We start from the raw sequence: 22,841 nt of genomic DNA, 5'->3' as shown, positions 1-22,841 counted from the left end.
CTTTTTCCCTATTAGATCCAGCTAGTGATCGTTTCTGCAATAGGAACAATAATTAAACAAAATAGAATACATAATTATAAACTAAAGCAAGTATAATCACCATGTATACCTGAAACGTTGCCGAAGAGAACCAGTCACACAAATAATTCCAGCTATCTTGGGATACATTCCTATGCGGATTCATGCGCGCCTCTTCAATTGTTCCGAAACTCTTAAAATGCTTAACCAACTTATTCCGATGATTTGTAAATTTTTTTGCCATATTGTCGTTCAAATATTTTCTTATGAAAGGCACAGCAGTATCAACAGCAAACTTGTCCTACAACAATTTTGGAAACATAACTTGTTAATTGAAAACTTTATTGTATGTAACTCTGAAATTATCCTTTCAAATTTATTCAACATGTTAACAAACCTTAACACGTTCGATTAAATCATTTCGATAATGCTCAGGAATTTTCGTCCAGGATTCGTGCTGAAGAGGAGCTAAACCACGTACAATAATTCCACATTCAGATGACAACTTGGGGGCATTTGAACAAATAGGTGCCTTTTCAATTTCAGAAAAAACCACGGGAAGCTTATTTCCGTTATTCATAGCCATAGTTCTTGATACTTTAATCCCCCGGGTTAACCCACGCACATTTCTTCTCTGCATTGATGAATCTATGATACAGTAACAAGAGAAAACATGTCATAACTTTTCCAATCAATTTCAAAGAAAATAAACGATAAAGAAACAGTGATTGTCATATTCAAACCAGAAGGAGGTGACTGTCCAGGAACAACACGACGAGCAATGCCAGTAGCCATAACAAGTCTAGCAGAAATTCAAATAAGAAACAATATCAGAAAATATTCAAAGCAAATAATCTGTGTGAGATGGAGAAACAAGAGTGAAAAATGAAAAGAAAAAGAACTAATGGAGAAATCTAAAAAAATATCAAGGAAGATGTAGCAAAGCAGATGACTCTTTCTGAATCTGAAACTTTATGATAGAGAGTAGCATCTTCCGATCTATAAATAAGTACCTTAGGCTCAAATAACTGCAACAACAAGCGGGAAGGATCCCGCGCCAGATTTTTTTGATTTTTCATCTCAACTGAAATTTTTAGTGGGAGCGATTTTTCCTCTCATGATAACTGAATTTGAAACTTTTTGAAGAGCACTACGTTTCTTGATTTATATGTCTTAGGTGTGTATGATTCCTAGTTTAAAGGGAGTATTAGTTGCAGAAGATGTGATATTCCGAGAGAGAAAAATGAAATAAGGATAATCATTTTTCCTCGCCATTAATAAATAGGTTATAGATTCCATCGCCTTTCCGTTACATGTTTCAAGCATGCAAAATAGAGCTGGCAAACGGGCGGGTCGGGGCTGGCTTGTTACGGGTTACACGGGTTCGGGTTAACACGGGTCCAAGCTTGCGGGTTGATATTCTTCACGGGTCGTCATTTCATCAACCCGCACCCGTAGCGGGTAAAACCTGCGGGCTTACGGGTTACCCGGCTTGTTACCATTTCCCCTCATCAGCAACAACTTGCTATGCTAGCGCATCAACAATATCTTATAATGGTTGCTGCTGCAGTCATACAAGGAGTGGGATCCCAATTCCTCGCAACCTGGCTCCAACAAGGATCTTAGCTGGTGCTAGCCTGGTACTCCAGTATCGTCCAATTTTGGTTACCAAGTTCCCGGCATGATAGCTCCAAGAAGGTCGTAGTCTACTACAGGTTAAGTTTATAATATGGAACTATTATTATTTAATTTTTGATTTTTCAGAATTGTTTAAGTGTTCTGAAAAACTTCAGCTTGTACCGTCTCAAGAGGATGTTGTCTTTTTACCTAACATGAAAGAACTGCGGCACAAGCTTAATTCTGGCGGTGATGATATTTATCACTCCAAATATCAGCTGCACCATCATGAGGAGAACTTTGTTTCTCTACCTAAATTAATTACCAGAAGGAGTGGCATGCATATCTAATGTGTATTTTCACTGTTTTGGTTAGTACACATGTGTACTAACTTAACTTGTTAACTTCCGTCAGTTTACTAGATTTTAGTTTTGTAGTCAAGTTTTTAGAGTATCTGGCATGCTTCATTAGAAGAACCTAGAATGCAGACCCTATATTATATTGATACACACGGGTTTACGGGTTGTATCCGCGGTTTTGCGGGCCGGGACGGGTTAGCCCGTTTTCCCACAAGCTGGCTTTCTCCAACCCTAACCCGGCTTGTTTAGATACCAGCCGAGTCGGGTGCGGGTTTTTTACGGGCCGGGCCGGATAAACCCGCGGGTTTTGGCTTATTTGCCAACTCTAATGCAAAATAATATCTTGCCAGCTGTTAAAAAATATTTTTCCTTATATTCGGATATAGAATATCTCGTATACGAATACCTCGCCGGCTAATTTTTCCTTATATTCGGATATAGAATATCTCGTATATGAATACCTCGCCGGCTATTAAATAGAAGACAGAATCAAAAGGAAACATCTCTCCATCAATTAAAGAATATATTTCCATATATTCATATATATCGTTTTTTGAGAGATGTATTCCTATAGTATATATCGAATTAAAGACAAAATATTTTTTTTTTCTTTCCTTATATTCATATATATCTGTATATATATTTCCTATATTCATATATATGAAATTGAAGACGGTGCATGTAAGAGTGAACTACTTATTCGCTATCCTTATTTATCCCCGAAATAATTCTTAACTGCTTAGTATTTGACTAATTATCCCCCAAATAATTCTTAACTGCTTAGTATTTGACTAATTATCCCCCAAATAATTCTTAACTGCAAAGATATACCAATTGTAGTATTTGTTGTTCACATAAATTCTTAAATACAAATAAGTAGGACTTCATGCCATTAAAAATTTGATTTCTTGGTTAAAGCATTAAACGACGATTTAGGGTGCAGATTTTGCAAGACCCGTGGCTGGTCAGTTGACTTTTTTTAAGATGGAAAGGCAACTTGTATTAATAAAATAAATATAGTACAAGAGATTTATGAGCTAATTTGTCCAAAAATATTGGAAATACTGTTAAACATTTATAAAATAATAGGCTTCTGATCACCTAAATTTTATTACTTTAAAAAGATATTACTTAATCGATAAAATAATTATTTTGTGCATATAATGTACTCCAGACACATCTCATTCGCATCAACAACAACAAATGAACAAAAAAAGTAAAACTAAAAAAAACAACAAGCTGGGCACCAACACCTCTTTGAATACCAATGCCTAGTCTATTATTTCGGCACATATAATAATAGTATATTAATTAAAAAAAAATCAAAAAAATGAAAATTTTCATATTAAAAAAATAAAAATAAAGTATCTTAGAATAAATATCGAAATAGATTTTTAAAGGTGGAAAATTTAAAAAAAAAAAGATAAAAAAAACTGTTAGAGCATATTTTGGATACCTTCGTCTTTTCAAAAACATTAAGGAAAATATTTTTAAAATGACAGATATTTTTTTTAAAGTAATAAATCTTATTGATTTCGATGGAAAGATTTTTATACAAAAATTGTTATTTGAACTTCAGAGTAAAACAAACTAACACTGAATCATATTTTGAAAATATTTAATGTGTATGAAAATTAATTTTTATTGAATTATATTATACGTGCTCCAAGGAAAATATTTACATGTCTTGTTGATCGTCTCTGCCAGTTGCCTAAGTTTAGGTAAACAAAATCTATGGCTTAAAGTTACTAAGAGAGTCCACTTTGATTCCCAGTTACTTCTTGATATACAGGGGTTATTTTATTTTCACAAAAACAAGTTAGAAATGCTAGCATAAGAGCGTAAATAGGTTTATACGGATGCGAATAGGGAACTATCTGTATTCGATTCCCAAGATCATGCAAACTTTCCGAATTCGATCTGAAATCTGAACGAATAGTCTTTTTACTTCGGATAAATCAGATAGTTATCTGATCCAAAACCATAAAACAAGAAAACAACAAAATATTTGTAATTTTTGTAAAAAGAATAGAATCTTATAATATAAATTAATTAAAACATTTATAAGTGTTTTTCAATAAAAATAAAGACAAATAAGAAAATATATATTTATGTATATTATTCCATATGTGGATATTTCGGGAAGCGGATATCTAGGTATCTTAAATCGTATCCGGTTGGTAACATACCCGGATATCCGAAGTCAAAAATTATTTTCGAATAATATTTGATATTTCGAATGCGGATTCGAATAATATCGGAGTTCTCGGACATCCATTGAAGCCCCGATGCTAGACATCTTGGTGCACTTTGCCAAATCTGCCTATATATTTAGTTACATCACATAATTAATGTTAAGAATGATATTTTAATATTCTCCAATTTGAAGAACATATTTGCATGAAAAATATTTACGAATTTTCTTATTACTTCAAAAGAACATATTTGATTTTTATTTTACAATTTTAGAGGTAAATTAGCTGTTTGGAGATATGTGTTCCTTAAACGACCAGCTAAGACTGAGCTTAGCTAACTATGTGGGAGCCTGCTGAGAGGTAGAGGTGTAAGATGTGTCGGCTCAACAAACGAAGTTACATCGATCCTTAGTGTGCTGGTTGTGTTGTGTGTTGTTCTATCTAGAGATTAAGGTGTGTCGTACTGCACCTTGTTAGACGACGTGTTATGTTGTGTTGTGCAAGAAAAATAAAAGTGTTGAGTCGTGCCGTGTTGGTTCAGATATATTTATTTCATGTAAAGAAAATATTATTTTTCAGAAATTTGGATATTATATGTATATGTATTAATTGTCAAAGAAATAAGCTAAAATAACGAAGATAAAATTTCAAAAATGTGTTGTGTAGTATTTTATGCATGTTATGGCATCCTTTCTTTGCAGGTTGTGTTGTGACACTATGCCGATTAATCTGTCCCAGCACAAAACACGAAACTACAACTTATGCCATTCTAAGTCACATCTTGGGGTGGTCTCAACTTTTAGCGTTCGCACACCCCAACTTAAACCTCTACTAGGAGGTATAAAAAATCACCCCTTATTTATATTTCTTATTCCAAATAATGTTAAAATGGATTCAGCACAAAGAAAATTTGGATGAAGGACATTAAAGAATGATATCAGGTTTTATCCCAAGAGATGGAAAGACATCTTGTTTTGACAAATTAAGGTTCTTGGTGGTCTTATTATTAAGAGAAAGGATATTTTAAATCAAACTCTATCCTTTCTGGAAAAGGGTATTTTATAGGATTGGCATAATAAAAAAAAAAGTTATGTTTGGGAGTCGCTATCTCTATGGAAGGACAACTGGATTCCAAATAAAGTTGTTCTAATAATAGCCTAGCTCACAATATTTCTATATATAATATAACTATCGGTTGGAATTTTCTTGGTCACGAAACTTCGTCATATCGTTTATCATCTCTTTCGGAAATGCATGTATTACAACTGCTTACCAATTAAGGATAAATTGCTGGATTTACACTATCTATTTTCTTTGTGGTACTGGCTTTTGATTCTGGGCAAACACAGTCGATCTCGGCCGCGAGAGACGGCCGAGATCTCGTCGGAAATTCCGGTTTCGGCACTCAAGACAGCATGATGCTTAATTTCATCGAGACGGAATTTAGACGGAATCAACTGGAATCGTCCTTAAAACTTGATTGAATGTCAGTTGATTGCGGGAAATCTTGGTTGTAATTTTTGAAATTATTATGGATATTTAGTTTCTTACTATTTTGAATGAATGCTTGTTTCTATTTTAAAAATTGGTGATGTGGGAAAATGTTCCTGGCTGAGATGAACCAGAATCCGAAGTTAACTACATCGGCCTGTCCATATTTGTGGAATGTGATTTGTTCATAAGTAGTAAACCCATATTTTTTTGAAATATTTTTGTGTAGGATACCATACTCTAAAGCAGAGTGCTTCAGAAAGAAGTTAATTTTTCGTTTTTTTGTTCCTTCCCGATCGTTATAGGATTTGCTGCTGATGAGTTTGTGCTCAAGTAGCTATAATTGTGAAATTCTTTATTTTTGATCTATATTGAATTTTGTGCTCACAAGTTTCGATCTCTAAAAAGTCACTTATAACATCACCTAATAGTTTTTCCATTGTACTACAACGATATCTGAATGAAAAAATGAATTTTGATGTAATATAATATCCCTTAGAGAAAATTAATTTTGATACATCATGACATTCCCTATGTGTTACAAGGATATATAGGTTTAATTTATAGGGATTTTATTTTTTTTATTTTTTAAGCATGAATTATAGGTAAACCTATTTTTGATAAAAAAAGTTTTTTATTGAATTCTATTTTCTTGTTTTTTTTTTCTTTTTAGTAAAACAACATTATATTAAACGCAAAGCAAAATTATATACAGATACGTCAAAACCTTACAAAACCCAAACAAAGTTTTTTTTTTTTTTTTAACTTATTTATTTTTGGTAAAGTTCTTACAAAACTCAAACAAAGCTCCTAGTCGGAAGCCTAGCAACAAGCTGGGCTCCAACTCCTCTTTGAATAGCAACACCTAATCTATGGAAAATAAAGCTACCAAAGACACTACTAGCATCGTTACTAATTAAGCAATTCTTCAAACGCTTGAAAAAAATCAAAGTGTCTTCGCCAAGCTCCCCAAGAGTGGTGAATGCCAAGATGCCCAGACCAAATCCCAAAGAAGTACACTTGTCCAAATATTTAGTGTGTTTTGTAGAAACCGCGTTGGAAAAAGCCTTTCCGGGGATAAATAATGAACGAATACCATCACCAGTGAAAGGGGAGACACCAGTGACATCCATGCAAACATCTATCCCATACTCCCAGTTGAGAACAAGAATCTTTAACATCAACAGACATTTCTTGACGATCCAAAACTTATATGACTATAGAAAATAGAATAGTTCATCTTTGTAATAATTTTTTGGGTTTCTTCTTTATTCCTAGACTAGGAAGTCAAGTTGAGGATATTCTAGCTAAGTTTGTTTGACCTTTGAATTCGACTATCAAATGGGAAAACTTTCCTCCCATATATAGTATTAAACAATTTCAAGTAGATAAATCTAATATTGGGAAATCTACACCCACATTAGATGGGTCTACTTCTTTTGTAACACCTACTGTTCTTGAGTCTTAGTCTTTTGATGAAATATCTTATTTATGGGGAAAAAAAAGGTTTACTAGCTAAATTTGAATTCAGAAACAAAACCTAAGTTATTCAGCTAATTCTGCCGTGCCGAGGATTTTATTCATGGATGAGATCTCACGGAGATTTTTTATTGCACACAACTTACATTAAATCGTGTTTGATGCAACTGCTTAATACCCGCGCTCATGATATACTCATTTCAAATTTACCGCCAATTTTGGTTTACCACGATCAACACTACACCACTCCTTATTTTCACTCCTTTATTTCCTTGTTCCAAACTGCAGCAGTTTTGAAGAGATTACATGAAGCTAACTGCAAGTTGTTTTCTTTATCTGATATTAATCAAGCAAAATCCTTTCATTTCCTTGAAACTAATATACCAAAAGGTGAAAGTAAAAACAGCTGATTACAAGGTATTGTCCTACTAAAATCAAATCTTTTCTTATATTTTTTATGGGTCATTCTCCAAATTCAGTATTCATACCACTCTGATCAATGGGCTGGCGAATTGGGTAATGCATATAGGTGCTTGATAAAATGTCAATTAATGGGATACTGTAGATTCTCACACTTACAGTATATTACAAAAACATTATGTGTTGTCTTTACCTGTGGTTTTGCGTTTCTTTATTTGTTGTCTTTTGTATGTGTTGCGTCATCTCGTTCTTTTTAGTTGTTTTTCTAGGATTTGTTTAAGTTAAGTACGTGGATAGGGCTATCAGGTGTTAGAGAGACCTATGCATTGGCCACGAAGGAAGACAGGTCTGTTGTGAATATTTAAGCTCTTGCAGGAGGGAAATTTCATAACAGTTTGAGTTGAATTCTTCCTTCAATTGCTAATTGTCTTGAACGGATCTGATATTTGGAATAGTGAAAATGCTTCATTTTAACAAATAATAGCCGGCCTATCATTAGTTAACCACATTTTCACGCTAAAAAATCGAATATAAATCTATTTTAGAATACATGGATGTTGTCCAGTAGCACCTAGGTTGCAGCAATAGCACCTTGGATTTGGTTTTAACTTTTTGTTATTTTTTTTACTTGTAATCTTGAATTAGTGTGTGATCCTAGTAGCTTATATATTAATGACGCAAGGTTGTACTGTGTCGAACACTTGTTCGTTTTTCTTTTTGGTTTTGTTTGATCTCAAGTTTCAAGTGAAAATGACGCAGATGCAAATAAATGATGTGAGGTATGACAAGATTACCAAAGCTTTTGAGGAATACTAATAGTGACAGGCTGAAAGTTGTATATGATAAAGACAACCAAGCTACTGGTAAAACTGGGAGCTTGCTCTCTAATTACATCGGAAGCGAAGTTGGTCCAAGTCTTGGACTGAAGTATACCGGTTGGAAAGAAGTTCCATCGGTAGTGAAGGATAATTTATGGGTGGACGTAACAGTGCGTATATTAATGAAATGCGCAATGGTACAATCCTTGCCAATTTTTATATATTTTATTTTTTCAATGTGTATTTACCTCCAGTTTTAAGTTTGATGTCGGTTAATCAAGGAAGAATGACGTGTTCAGACAGTTCTCTGACTTGTGGCGATGGTGTAGGAAACGAATTGCTGCCAAGCACAGTACCCCGTTCGCAAAAAGCCGAAAAAAGCTTAAGAGTATTCCTTCAGAGTTACGAGGATTTGTTGAACCAGAAGAATGGAAAAGGTTTTAAAATGGAGATTGAGCGAGGAATTCAAGGTATGTCAATTAAGCTAAGTAAGATTGGGTGGAGAATTATTTTGTTATTATTATATATAGAACTAAAACATTGTTTAATTTACAAGAGTTGTCTTAAATTGGAAAAACTGTACAAGCTCACTACGAGCTGGATTAAGGGACAAACTGGTTTGCATACATAAGTTTTTTTTAATTATTTATTTATCAAGTTAAATATTGAAAGTAATTGCTGAGTAGAGCTTGGTGTATACATGATTCTCATTTTTTTTTTTCCTGTTTTCTACTTGAGTTCTGTATTTTCTTCAAAAGTTACTAACTTCAAGTTTGTTGTGTTTTGTCGACATAATACTGATAGTAATGTATTTGTTGTACAATCAACTTGTGTACTCAAGTATGGTGTTGGGTAGAACTTAAACAAAATACAAAATAAAGTCAAAATAATTTTGGTACTTCCTCAGGTAGCTTCAGTACTTACGGACGGCGGCTGTCTGATTTAGACCTACAACGGTTATACACAATGAAAAGATGTTGGATTATATTCTGATCATCATGTTTATAAGCTGTACTTATGACAAACAAATTGTTTACTTCATTTTGTCGTGACTATAGTGTTTGATCAAAAAAATTGATAAAACAGTGACACTAATTTAGTTACATTTCAGGAACTTCTGGAAAAGTGTATGCAGAGAGGAAAAATGCCATTCAACTCCAGGCACACCAAGCTGCTAATGCAGATGCCACACATGCGATGTCAGAGACTTAAATGCGAATATACGCACCAAGTATATTCGCGTAAAGGTATTTCATTGATCTATCCCTATTTTTGATCAATTTCTTATATTATTAAATTCTGGTTGCTTTGCATGAATTTTTTATTTTCAAAATAACCTTCTCGGTATGAAAAAAAAACAACAACGAAGTGACTGGTTGTCAATTCCAAAAAAAAAAGAGGAATGTATTGACGATGGTTTGTTTAAGAAACATGCACATATGTGATAGAATCTCGATAGTTATTTAAAATAGTAGTAATGTTGATGCTAAGACCAATAAAACACATTAAATTTTTTCCAAAGTTACGGGTATTAAATTCTAATTTAAACTTTTAAAGTAAATAAAATAACTGAACCAACTAATCTTCAATATCAGTGTCTTCATCATTCACCACAATTTCCTCTTCATCTGGTAAGTCATCATTATAGTCAAATAAAGTGTCATCTTCCTCCTCTTCATCATCGATTGAACCATCTGTAACTACAAGGTATACATCTATCGTTTCAGATTCACCATCATCATCTCGTTGTAGTTGATTTTCTTGAATATCGTCCGCTTCAACAGTTGTTAGCAACGTCGACTCCCCACTCTGATAGGCCTCACTAACATCAGTGTGAAGATCATCATTTTCCAATTCTTCGGAGTCCTCAGCTTCAGGAATATCCCACAAATGTCTATGTTGCATTTTTTGAACCACTTTCCAATTTAATCCGAATTTGTGATCATTAACATAGAACACTTGCCGAACTCGGTACGCAAAAATAAATGGTTGATCCTCGTACCAGAAATTGCTCACATCTAAGCATGTCAAACTATAGTCCTTCCGAATCCTATTTCTCCTTGGGTTTACATCAAACCATTTGCACTTAAATAACACAACACGATAACCCAGTGTTTACTCTGACTCGATAACATCGCTTACAGTACCGTAAAATTCCATTGCCGAACCATCATGTTCACTATCAACTACCAAACCACTATTTTGGGTTGTCCGGTGAACTTCCCTTTGACTAGTGTGAAAGCGCACTCCATTAACATTGCAAACAGAATATGAATTTGCACGAAAATCAAATCCCCATGCTAATGATTATAACTCATGAGTAGCTTCGGGTGACTTTTTGACCCATAAAGTTGTCATCTGCCAAAAAAATTTAGAAAAATTTAAATTTACGACGAAACAATATCTCTTTCTGGTTGTTGCCACCAAGTCTCTTGCTCCTATTAAGCTCATCCTTAGTCAAAGTAGGTAGTGGTACTGGGTGGTGTTTGCATTTGGGAGTGTCGACATATGGTCCGTATAAATTTCTAAGGTTTAGCATGGTAGATAACATCTATGACTAGTTTGAACTTATATGGTTTGGTGCAGCATGTTTTGGATGGATATATATGTCTCTAAAAACCAGGTCTGTATAAATCACACGTTGCTAGTTGTCGGCAATCGACCCATATATATATATATTAGAAAATGAAAAACTTCTAGTATGAATGCCACTAGTGTGAAATATGCTATTTTCTTTATCGGCAAGGCTTTTAAAATGACTCTTAAGTTTTCTGTTTGACTAATTAATGTTGCGGTTTACGACATACATGGTCTCATTTTTCTGCCGTCACTATCTACACTAACCGTTGCTACTTTCTTTTTGGGGGTGGGGGAAGAAAGTACACAGTTATGGTCATCTCAAAAAACAGTCAATAAGTATAAAAAGAGAGAACACTTACACGATCTTTGAACCATTCGGGAAACTGTTTTTGATGTCTTTGCAACACGTTCACATTATTTTCCTTCTTCAACAAAGCCAGATGCTCTCTACAGAAATTAGATAAAAAACAATAAGATTTTTCATGTTTAGTGATAACTTTGCATAAATGTTAATAATATTAAAGCTACTCACTGCATGTAAGGATGCACTTCATCACAATTGTTTAGAACAAACCAGATCATTTGATCTCGTTATTGCAATGATAATTCCTTTATATCATAAGCACCAGTAGGACAAATATCGTGAGCGAAGACAGATATAGATCCCCTTTTCCGTTGATTATTGTTTGATCTATCAGGATTTCTTTCTGGTCGAGTAAACTTTGTTTCCGTCCCACGTAAATGCATTGAACAAAATGTCAAAGACTCGTTAACAATGTAAGCTTCTGCAATTGATCCCTCTGGACGAGCTTTATTTTTCACGTAACGCTTAAGAGTCCCTAATGCCCTGTAAATTGTAAACTTATAAATAAAATAAAAAACAACAAAGATGTATATGTATTCGAAAATATAAATATATGTCATGGAATGATAAGGTACGCGAATTATACATACCTTTCAATTTGGATACATCCAGCTATAACCTACTGGTCCAACAAGTTTTGCTTCCTGTGGCAAGTGAACAGCTAGGTGAACCATGACATCAAAAAAGGCAGGTGGATAAATCCTTTCCAACTTACACAAAATCAACAGTATTGCTTTTTAGAGTTCATCCAAGTGAGCTACAGTCAATGTCTTTGCACACAAATCATGAAAGAAATTGCACAACTCAATCAAGGGAGTGCATAAATCTTTTTTCAGGTAAGGTCGAATCCCGACAGGGAGTAGCCTTTGTAATAAAACATGACAATCATGACTTTTGAGACCGGATATCTTTCCTTCATTAACGTTAACACTCCTTGATATGTTAGCGGCATAACCATCTGGAAACTTCACCGATTTTAGGAATTTAGAAAAATCTCTCCTTTGATATGGTGACAAAGTATAACACGCAGGACGTTTTATGAATTTGTTTCCTACGCGTTTAAGATGCAGCTCTTTCTTTATGTTCATGTCTTCCAAATCTAAATGAGCTTTCATTGTATCTTTTTTTTTTCCTTCAATGTTCATCAATGTTCCCACAATGTTATCACATATATTTTTCTCAATATGCATCACATCAAGCTTATGTCTGATTAAATGATCTTTCCAATATGGAAGCTCGTAGAATATGCTCTTCTTTACCCAGTTTAATTCATCAGGACAACGCTTACGATTCTTGTCATATATATCCGGATGCTTTCCCGGATTGGTATTCCTAATATTGTTCATCTGGGACAAAAGTTCATCTCCTGTAAACTTCTTAGGTGGAGACCGATAATCGTGTTTTCCATTATGAAGATAACTCTGTCTCCACTTATGATCAGGGGACAGGTATCGACGATGGCCCATATAACATATCTTGCTCCTCAATTTAATTGATGGTGCATCTTCATTGCAAACAGGACAAGCTAAATACCCTTTTGTACTCCATCCAGACAAATTGGCATATGCTGGAAAGTCATTAATGGTCCACAACACAGCTGCATGCATACGAAAACTTTTTTCACTTGAGGCATCATAAGTTTCCACACCAGTATCCCACAATTCTTTCAGTTCATCAATCAAAGGACGCAAATATACATCAATATCTCTGCCAGGTGCTTGTGGGCCAGGAATAAGTAATGACATCATGAAAAAAGGCTCCTTCATGCATTTCCAAGGAGGTAGATTATAAGGTATAAGTATCACCGGCCACATGCTGTATGAGTTGCTCATGTTTCCAAAAGGATTAAATCCATCGGTGGCCAAACCAATTCGAACGTTACGTGGATCTTGTGCAAACGATGGATACCGATTATCAAAATCTTTCCAAGCTTCCCCATCAGCAGGATGCTTCAAAACGCCTTCTTTCTGGTCATACTTGTCTTTGTGCCATCGCATATCTTTAGCTGTGTGTTTTGATGAAAATAACCTTTGTAATCTAGGTTTTAATGGAAAATATCGCAATATCTTGTGCGGGATTTTCTTGCCTTTCCCATCGTCAATTTTGTACCTAGACTCATGACAAACAGGACAATCAACTCTTTCACTGTGCTCTTTCCAAAAGAGTGCACAATCATTTTTGCATGCATGGATTGATTCATAACCCAATCCCAAGTCACGAAGCATCTTCTTGGCATCATAGTATGACTTCGGAATCCTATTGGTTTTTGGAAAAGCTAGTTTCAGCAGTTGGAGGAGCATTTCAAAGCACTTGTTACTCATGTGATTTAGTACCTTGATATGCATCAACTTTATAAGGAACGTCAATGACGAAAAATCTGTGCAGCCAGGATACAATTCTTCTTTGGCTTCACTTAATAACTCAGCAAACTCTCCAAAATCTACTTCACCCTTATCATCACGACCAGTATCCATTCCTTCTCCTTGACTATCCAACCGTCTCGATTCGATTTGTGTGTGTATCATTTCAACTATTTCATCGTCGTCCTCATAATCATCATCATCATCATCAATATCAACGTTGGCGGAACTTGGATTAGGCTGATTTTGGGAATAAGGATCAACTTCTCCATGATGTATCCATATCGTGTAACTTCCTGCCATTCCATATTTATATAGATGGCTTTCGACAAAATTCAATGAAACATGACCGTTTGCGTTTATACAATTTGCACATGGACATAAACATTTATCCATGTTTTTCTCCGCCATATAATTAGATGCCATCTGAATAAACGATTGAACCCCTTTTAAGAATTTAGGACTCAACTTGTTTCTCTCGTACATCCAGCTTTTATCCATTCCTGTGAATAAAGAAGAAGGTAAGATATTTATGAAAAAATTTATAGGAAAATAATTCATCAGATAATAACATATGCTTCAAATAAATATATAAATAAATAATACTAAAAACCTTGGAAAATTACAAAAAACCACATACAAACAGAAAACCAAACCATTAAACCTGAATTTTGAATAGCGTTTTATTCGTTAGCCAAAGGATTTATCTTCTCTTGATTGAAACAAAAAAATAATCAACAATCATCAAAGACAAAAAAATATAAGATATTAGGAAAAAAAAAAGCAATTACATAATGTTTTTGATAATTATAATTTTTTATAGAAATCATAGAATCATGATAACAATATGTAGTTCAACTAGATATTTTGCATAAAGTAAAATAATTCTAATTAAATTGAAATTTACATGAACAAACAAACCATGAAGATCTATAGCGTATGAACTTCATAAAGAGTAAACAAAAATTTGACCAACCTGTATTTTCTCTTGAAAGTAAATCAAGTTGCACACGGTGTGAAAACGAATCAATTAATCTCCCACACGCTGTGCTATGTCTCATCTAATAATCTTCTTTATGACACCTGTGATTTTATAGGAAAGTACCAACTTTAGAATACCTATTTCACCTCGGATAACAAGTAAATCGGAAGTCGAGTTCAACGCAAATACGAATTCTTTTTTTTTTTTTTTATAAACTATACGAATTTTTTTAATAAGCTAAGTTTTTGATTCTAAGTACAGGTGGCTTAAATACAAAGCAAGGCGAAACCAGGTGTTAGATATTGTACGCGGTACTTATCAAATCTCAAATGCATATCTTTTCCTTTTTGTTAATACATTTAATCCAACGGTGAACTGATTTTGCATCACCCATATACAAGTCCGTGGGTGAGTGAACCCTTAATATTATAATTAAATGGATGGCCCACTACTTAGAAATCCTAGTTTTAGTTTGCTTCTTATTATATTGGTGAGCTGAACTTTATATGCACACTTTATTTAATTTAATCTAAATAGCTACCAGGTCTTAATAACTAAATTGATCGAACTAAGTCATGATTATTTAAATCGCTTTGACGCCCCATCATCTCTAGCCTCATTTGATTTGCTTTCAAAGGTAAAATTTTCTAGTATTTATCAAATTTAATTTTCATGCTGAGTGAATATGTAATAGATTTCTTGGTTGATAATAAAACACGACGTCTTTCTTCTACGAAATGTAAACTTTATGTTTTTTTACAGATACTCTAGTGAAAGAATGGCGGAAAAATGCCAAGTATGTATGCTGTTAATCTCTTTGATATATTGGTTATATCCCTTTGGGTTAATATGATGTATATCATTTGGTTCAGATCATCCATATGTGAAAAGGAAGCTCAGTCTCGTTCACATTTGTTTTCCAAAAGATTGTCAACCGTAAGTAACTAAAGTTATGGTTCTTTATATGCATATGCATAATTCCTCTAATATTCCATGAATAAGTTTGTAATCAATAATTGTGTTCCTTTTGTACAGAGAACTTATCCATTCAACTTGGTGCACATAATGCGCAATTTGAATCAGGACTGGATCGAGAGGATAGTGTAAGAAACATTCTTCATTTTCAAACTAGCATAGATCCCCCAGAGTAGGATAGATCCCAAGACCAGAACATTTTTGCCTTCTTTGATCCCCAAAACTAGGATGTTTACTATTAAACTTAAATATGTTCTTTTTATATATATGGTTTCTATATGCAACTTCTTATTTCTCATACTATTTGCTTAACTAACCAGCGCGAAATGAATTTCACAACTGAAGAAGATAATGATCTTTGCAGGGCTTATCTTGCAGGCTTAGAAGAAACTACAATGGAGGAGAGCGCAACAGCATTCTGGGATCGTGCTCTTCAATATTTTGTCAACTCAAATGGTAATGATCAAGGAAGAACGACACAATGTTTATCAGAAAGGTTCGGGGACATACGTCTTTTTTGTTCACGGTATCAAAAATTATTGAGGGGCTTGAATATAGATAAAGAAGCTGCAATTCTTGCATATGCTGCATCTGTAGGGCGCGAATTCAAATTCACGGAGGCTTATGAAATTATCAAAGGAGATGTTTTTTTAATCTTGTATTAAACTTGCATTAAGGAATTAATAAAGTTTTCTTTGGATTATGACCAGTTGGGAAACTAAATTTTTTTTCCTATCTTCCACTTAACAAATGTTTACCAAAGTTTATTTTGTTCTACAGAACCTCGCTAGAGAAAGAAATAAGAAACTTATAATGTTTCAGTCCTTCCTGATTTTGGTGAGCAAAGAAAAGGGACCTGAAACATAAACGAAAATGTTGTTTTAAAGAAAAAGAAAACCAAACCGATGATAGGTTTGCGAGAGTGACATCAGCTGTAGTACAAAAAGAAGTACAATGACAAAAGTTAGTACATATAAACCTTATAGGGACACAATTGAACAGTCTGCACATACTTTCCTAATTCCAAAAGAGACTGCATGTCATATTTTAAAGACAGCGGAACACGGCAAACAACTGCAAGTTGCTGCAAAGAAGAGAATGGGCTGAATAGCAATCCAGGATTTTATCTACAACCACCTATTGAAGCCTGCAAGACTATCCTGTTGCTAAGACACTGCAAAGCAGTGAAAAGTATACTAAGAATTAATCGAGGTACACATAGAAAAGGCTGTCCAAATTCCGCTTACTGAATTAACATCTAAATTTAGAAGAAAAGAAGACAAAAACATTGAACACCGCCGCTTCTGACTAACTCAGATGCTGACGCTACTTCCACCAGCTTCTGGCTTCGGTCCAACCAAAACGTTACATTTCTTAATCGTCGACGGAAATTGACTTCTCATCAAAAATTAAATTTGCGAGAAATAAGCGACGTCATTAAAAAGCTATTCAGCGATACATGATTTGGTTTCTCACAACAACAATTTTCTATGACGGACATTTGTTGTCATCACTAACTATATGTTTTTGTGGTAAACACGAATCATCACAGAAACACATTATTGGTGATAGAAGTTGTTTTAGTCCCAAAATGTATTTGGAGTGACAACCTATTTTGTGTAGCAAAAAAAACCCAGCGGCAAAAGTCGACTTCACCACTAAAAATTAATTTTGCGAGAAATAAGTGATGTCGTTAAAAGAATATCTAACGACAAAAAATTTAGTTTCTCATAAAAATAATATTTTATGACGAATATTCATGGTAATCACTAATTGTGATTTTCTGTGGCGAATATAAATAATCACTAAAAAAATTATCTGTGAGAAAGAATTATTTAGTCCCTGATTTTTCTTTTGGTGACAAGCTTAGCGATAATTATAAAAGTTCATCGCAAATAAATTTTTATAGTGGTGAACTTTTTTTTTGTCGCAAACAATGACTTTTGGTGGAAAATTTAAATTGTCGTCCAAAATATTGTCACTAAATCCTTAATTTCTTGTAGTGATAGTTCCCACGTACGGGTCCTGCATTCCACGCTTGCTTAGGCGACGAAAACAGGGAGAACACACACATATTGCTATCCAAGTGTTAGTATTTATTCCGATTGGTCTACTGGTCTGGTCTAATTTTTTTTTTTTTTTTTGAAAAGGTAACTCAGTCACTCTATTTCACCATAGCAAAGGTAACAACTAGAATCGTGTGCCCCACCAAATCACTTGAAATAAAAGAAAACTAAAAATAGAAAGTGAAAAGGACTCGACGAGATATGGCGAAACTATCATGTTAATTCTAACACCTGAGCTCTGTGCTTTTATGAATAGACTCTATAGATGTTTCCATCTAGTCAGATTGGTTCCTCAACTCCTAAAACAAAAATGTTTCCATCCACTTAGATTGGTTAGTGCCATCCTAAATACGCATAAATTTCTAGGCTCTGGAGTTTATTTATTGCAACTAAAAAGTTTCTCCCATACCCCCAAACTTAAATCTAACATTGTCCTCAATGTTCTAAAGATGAAATTAAAAGCATGAACAAGGAGAAACGGTTACTATTGAAGCAAAAGAGTTAAGGAAGGATATTACCGTGTTGCATGAGATTGGGTTACCTTCCAAGAAGTGCTAAGTTTAAAGTCTTCAGCCAGACATCAAATATCTCAAAAAGGATCTTCACCTTCCAAAGTCATATACCAATAGCCGAAAAAGTTGTGGGTCCATAATACCAAATAGAGCTAACACCAATATGAGACAACTGCACTGGCTCAGAAAAATGAACAGAAGGAGCACATCCTCATCCAAGGTTTCTTGCAAGACAACCGGATCTATCCAGAGCCTCCAGTTGGGCTTCATAAGAGTGTCTTGAAAAATAGATTCATCCGAAAAACGAGTTTCTAATATATGGATTCCCTCCTGAACAGTATCAGGCGGATCAGGTTGTGGAGTCTGAATAGACTCAAGCGATACCTCAGATGCACTAGGCTTGAGTCCCAAGTTAGGGACTTCTACTGGGGATAATTGACACTCTCTACCCCCAAACTTAGAGTTTTGGGTGTCTCTAGATAAACTAGTCACAATATTCCCAATTTCTAGACTATCCGGTTCCTGAAAAAGGTCAATTGCTTTCTCTGAGTTATAATCAGGTGGTTCATCCTCTAAATTCTTTTGAGGTATACTAGCTATAGGACTTATATGTTTCATATCCTCTATGGTCATCCCTAGAGTTTCCTTATTGCGTTGAAGCACGGTTACTGGCCAAATCTCATGATCACTATCCGAATCGGAAGTTATAGGCAAAATCTCAGATGGGCCTACAAATGCATAATTGGGGTCCAACTTAGGAGGATCTTTAGTCTCTTAGAAATAAGGGCTTAAGGTAGATTCGGTAGCTAGTAATGGTTCAAACCTAGATTTCCATCTATCGGTATCTAACATAGCAATTGAATCCAACAGAGCATTTACTTGTTCAATGTTGCTATCATCATCGAAATCCATGCTAAAACGGGCTAGACAACTCTCTAATGGATCTTCCGATTCGGTGTTTGGTACAGACTTCGGAACTAAGGTTCTTATCATGTTGACCTCTTCAATGCACGTGTCATCTAGCTCAGAGGGTAGCTTACTAATATTAAAAATGTTCATCTCAATAGTCATATTACCAAAAAACAAATTCATAATACCATTTCGACAGTTAATGATCGCATTGGATGTAGCTAAAAACGGGCGACCTAAAATCAATGGTATTTGGTTCTCTGGGTCAGGGATAGGTTGGGTATCTAGGATAACAAAATCCACCGGATATATAAACTTGTCAACCTCTATGAGAACATCCTCGACCACACCACAAGGAATTTTAACGGACCTATCAGCTAACTGAAGTATCATCTGTGTAGGTTTCATCTCACCAAGTCCTAGCTTAAGGTACACATGGTATGGTAGTAAGTTCACACTGGCTCCTAAGTCAAGCAACGCTCTCTCAACACGGTACTTACCTATTGTACAAGCAATGGTAGGGGACCCTGGGTCTTTATACTTAGGAGTAGTGGTATTCTGAATAATATAACTCACATGACTAGCTATGAAGGCTTTCTTCTGGACACTGAGCTTACGCTTTCGCGTATACAAGTCCTTAAGGAACTTGGCATAAGAGGGAATCTGCCTAATTGCATCTAATAATGGAAGGTTGATATTAACCTGCTTAAAAACCTCCAATATATCATTAAAGTTGGACTCCCTCTTAGTCGGAACTAGCAGTTGTGGGAATGGGGCTCTGGGAACAAAATTAGACTCAACATGACCCTCATTGGTCTCTTTAGAGACTCTATCAGTCTCTTCATTCTCTGGTTTAGATGGGTGAACTACAACATGTTCACTTTCAGGTATGTCGACCTTATTATCAACTTTCCTTCCACTCCTAAGGGTCGTAACAGAGTTAACATGACTGTACGATTTCTCTCCTCTAGGGTTAGGATCAGTATGACTAGGGAACCTTCCTTCCTCTCTCTCATTAATATACTTAGCTATTTGGCCGACTTGAAGTTCTAATTTAGCAAAAGACTGGGCACTATTCTTAAAATTCTGTTTGGTTTCCTCTTGAAAATTACCCTGGCTTTTTACTAACATTTCCTGGCTTTGTGATAGCATTTCCTGGCTCTTCCTTAATATACTAAGGGTTTCCTCTAAGCTAGTTATTTCTATTCTCAGATGGGTTCTGGGTCTGTCCTGAAGGGTTCTTAGTATAACCAAAACCTGGGGGAGGCTGAGAATTACTAGACTGGCCTTGATTCTGGCCCTTAGACCAAGAGAAATTAGGATGGTTTCTCCAACCAGGGTTGTAGGTCTCTGAGTAGGGGTCAAACTTCTGACGGTTCTCAAACCTAGCATTGTTATAGACAGCATGAGCTTGCTCTTCACTAACCTGACCTTCCCAAAATGAGTTATCGGGCTCTATTCCACAACTAGAGATTTGAGAGGCTCTATTAGGTTCAACAAGGGACTTATTTTTAGGTTGACCCATTTCCAACGCTTCTAACCTTCTAGATAAAGCAGCAAACTTGGCATCTGACGCAAAACTTGTATCTACCATATTGGTGCTACTTCTATTGACTAAGAGTCTTTTAGGGGGTTCCACACAAGACTCCCACTGTTGGGATTTCTCAGCGATAGCTCCTAAGAAGGTAAAAGCATCATCAGCATTTTTACTAGTGAACTCACCAGCGCACATAGACTCGACCATGGCTTTGGTCGAATAGTCTAAACCATTATAAATAATCTCAACAAGTTTCATCTTATCAAATCCATGGTGAGGACACTGGGATAGGAGATCATTGAATCTCTACAAAAACCTATAAAGAGACTCTCCCTCTTGTTGCACACTAATACTAATGTTCTGCCTAACAGCTGCAGTTTTATGCTTAGGGTAGAACTTCATATAGAAGGCAGCGATAAGTTCCTCCCATGTTTCTATGGATTCAGATGGTAGGTTGGTCAGCCAGGTCTTGGCTTTATCTCTCAAGGAAAAGGGAAACATCTTAAGTTTCAAGACTTCATCAGTAAGGTCTTTTATTCTAATTGTCCCGCAAATTTCCTCAAAGTCCCTAATATGGAAATAAGGGTTCTCATCATCTTTTCCTAAGAATATAGGGATCATCTGGAGAATACTAGGTTTTATCTCGAAATTAGCCGTAGTGGCTGGCAATTTAATGCACGAAGCTTGGTTGGTCCTAGTTGGGAACATGTAATCTTTCAAAGTTGCCATCGTTGGCACAACTGGAGTAATAGGGGTACTTTTGTCACTTAGAGATAAATTCTCAAAACTGAAGTTTCCAAAAACAGGGCTCTCAAAAGAACAATCTTCGAGCTCCCTGCTTATATCAGAAGAAATACTAGGTTTTTCGCTAATCAATCGACCTAGAGTATGTCTTTTCCAAGCCCTATTAACAAAATCGGGCATACACTAAAAAAAAATCAAAAAGAAATAAAAATCCTAACAGGAAGGTTCTAGCAATCACACAGCAGGCTGACTCGACTTTACCACAGCAAACCTAGAGATTTCTAGCAAACAACAAGCATGATGGCTCACTTAGATTGTTTCTAGACCAGCTTCTATCTTTCGAAAGGGAATTCGTTACAGTTTAAGCAAACCCCTCTGGAATCAATACGAGTCAAAGTAAGTTGAATTGAGGCGAGGGAAGCTCAGTGGAGCTTTGATACCCAAGGCCTCACCGCAGTACAAGGCGACGCAGTCACGCATTTAACTCACAGAAACCGTCATGAACTTCGAAGTATGCTAAAAGAATAACCAATATCCTTCGAAATTTTTTCCTAACAAGCTCGATACCCTATAGGTCTCTTTCTAATCAGATTTTAAAGCTTGGGTTCGCGTTAGGTTTTGTTTTCCTAAAGCGGGCAAGAAGGGAGCGGTGATGAAATCCGAACCCTTATCCTGTTTAGGCCAGGCCTTTCCCTTTACTAGGAAAATAAAGACAGTCCAAATTCGTCCTCAATCAATTATCACCTTAAGGAATACAGTAACTCGCTTACAGGAGATTCACGAGTGTTTCGATTGGACTTACCTCCCGTACCAGACGGGGGATGAACCGTTGTCGTTGACTCGGGCCACGATTCCTATGCCGTGTGCGAACCCGAGGGGCCGAGGTGATATTGTAATCACCGTCCTTCCCTGCACACAGTTTGTATTTAACTACCCTTCCGTAGGGTTTAAAAAAAAATAATAATAAAGTCCAAGAGTCCAGTCCAAAGTCCAAATAAAGTAAAGTGCAAAAGAAAAAGAAAAATAACCTAAAAAAAATACAAAAATCTCTCTTTTTTTTTCCTCTTTTCTATATATAAAAAAAAAATTCCTCTTTCGCTCCTTTCGCTTTAAGCTTTTCCTTCCAAGGTCCTTAGTACTCCACTTCGAACCTGCAAATCAAAGACAAAAAGAAACGTAAAAAGGAAAAAAAAAAATAAACCTAAAAAAAAAATTCTACCTAAGCACAGGTCCGCGTCGGCGACGCCAAAAATTTGATGTTTTTTCAAAAGTTGTTGTAGATTGTGGTAAAAGGGGTTCTTTTCGAACTTGTGAAGGGAATAATTTTTTTTTAAGATTTAAGCAAATAAATAAATGAAGGAAATTAATAGTAATGTCAAGATTTTAGAAGGATTAAGGCTCAGGATTCACTACCA

General features: G+C 35.3%; 1 protein-coding gene across 1 annotated transcript; it reads right to left on the bottom strand.

Moving 5' to 3' along the window:
• Positions 1-12,078: 12,078 nt before the first annotated feature.
• LOC113280095 lies at positions 12,079-14,202 on the bottom strand. Its single transcript, XM_026528746.1, has one exon. The coding sequence runs from the start codon at positions 14,200-14,202 to the stop codon at positions 12,079-12,081; it is 2,124 nt and encodes a 707-aa protein (XP_026384531.1).
• Positions 14,203-22,841: the final 8,639 nt, after the last annotated feature.

The sequence above is a fragment of the Papaver somniferum genome, chromosome 5 (genome assembly GCF_003573695.1).
Source record: "Papaver somniferum cultivar HN1 chromosome 5, ASM357369v1, whole genome shotgun sequence".
In the NCBI taxonomy this organism is placed as follows: Eukaryota; Viridiplantae; Streptophyta; class Magnoliopsida; order Ranunculales; family Papaveraceae; genus Papaver; species Papaver somniferum.
Note: the sequence above shows the minus strand (reverse complement) of the source record. Positions and strands in the feature narration are given on the sequence as shown.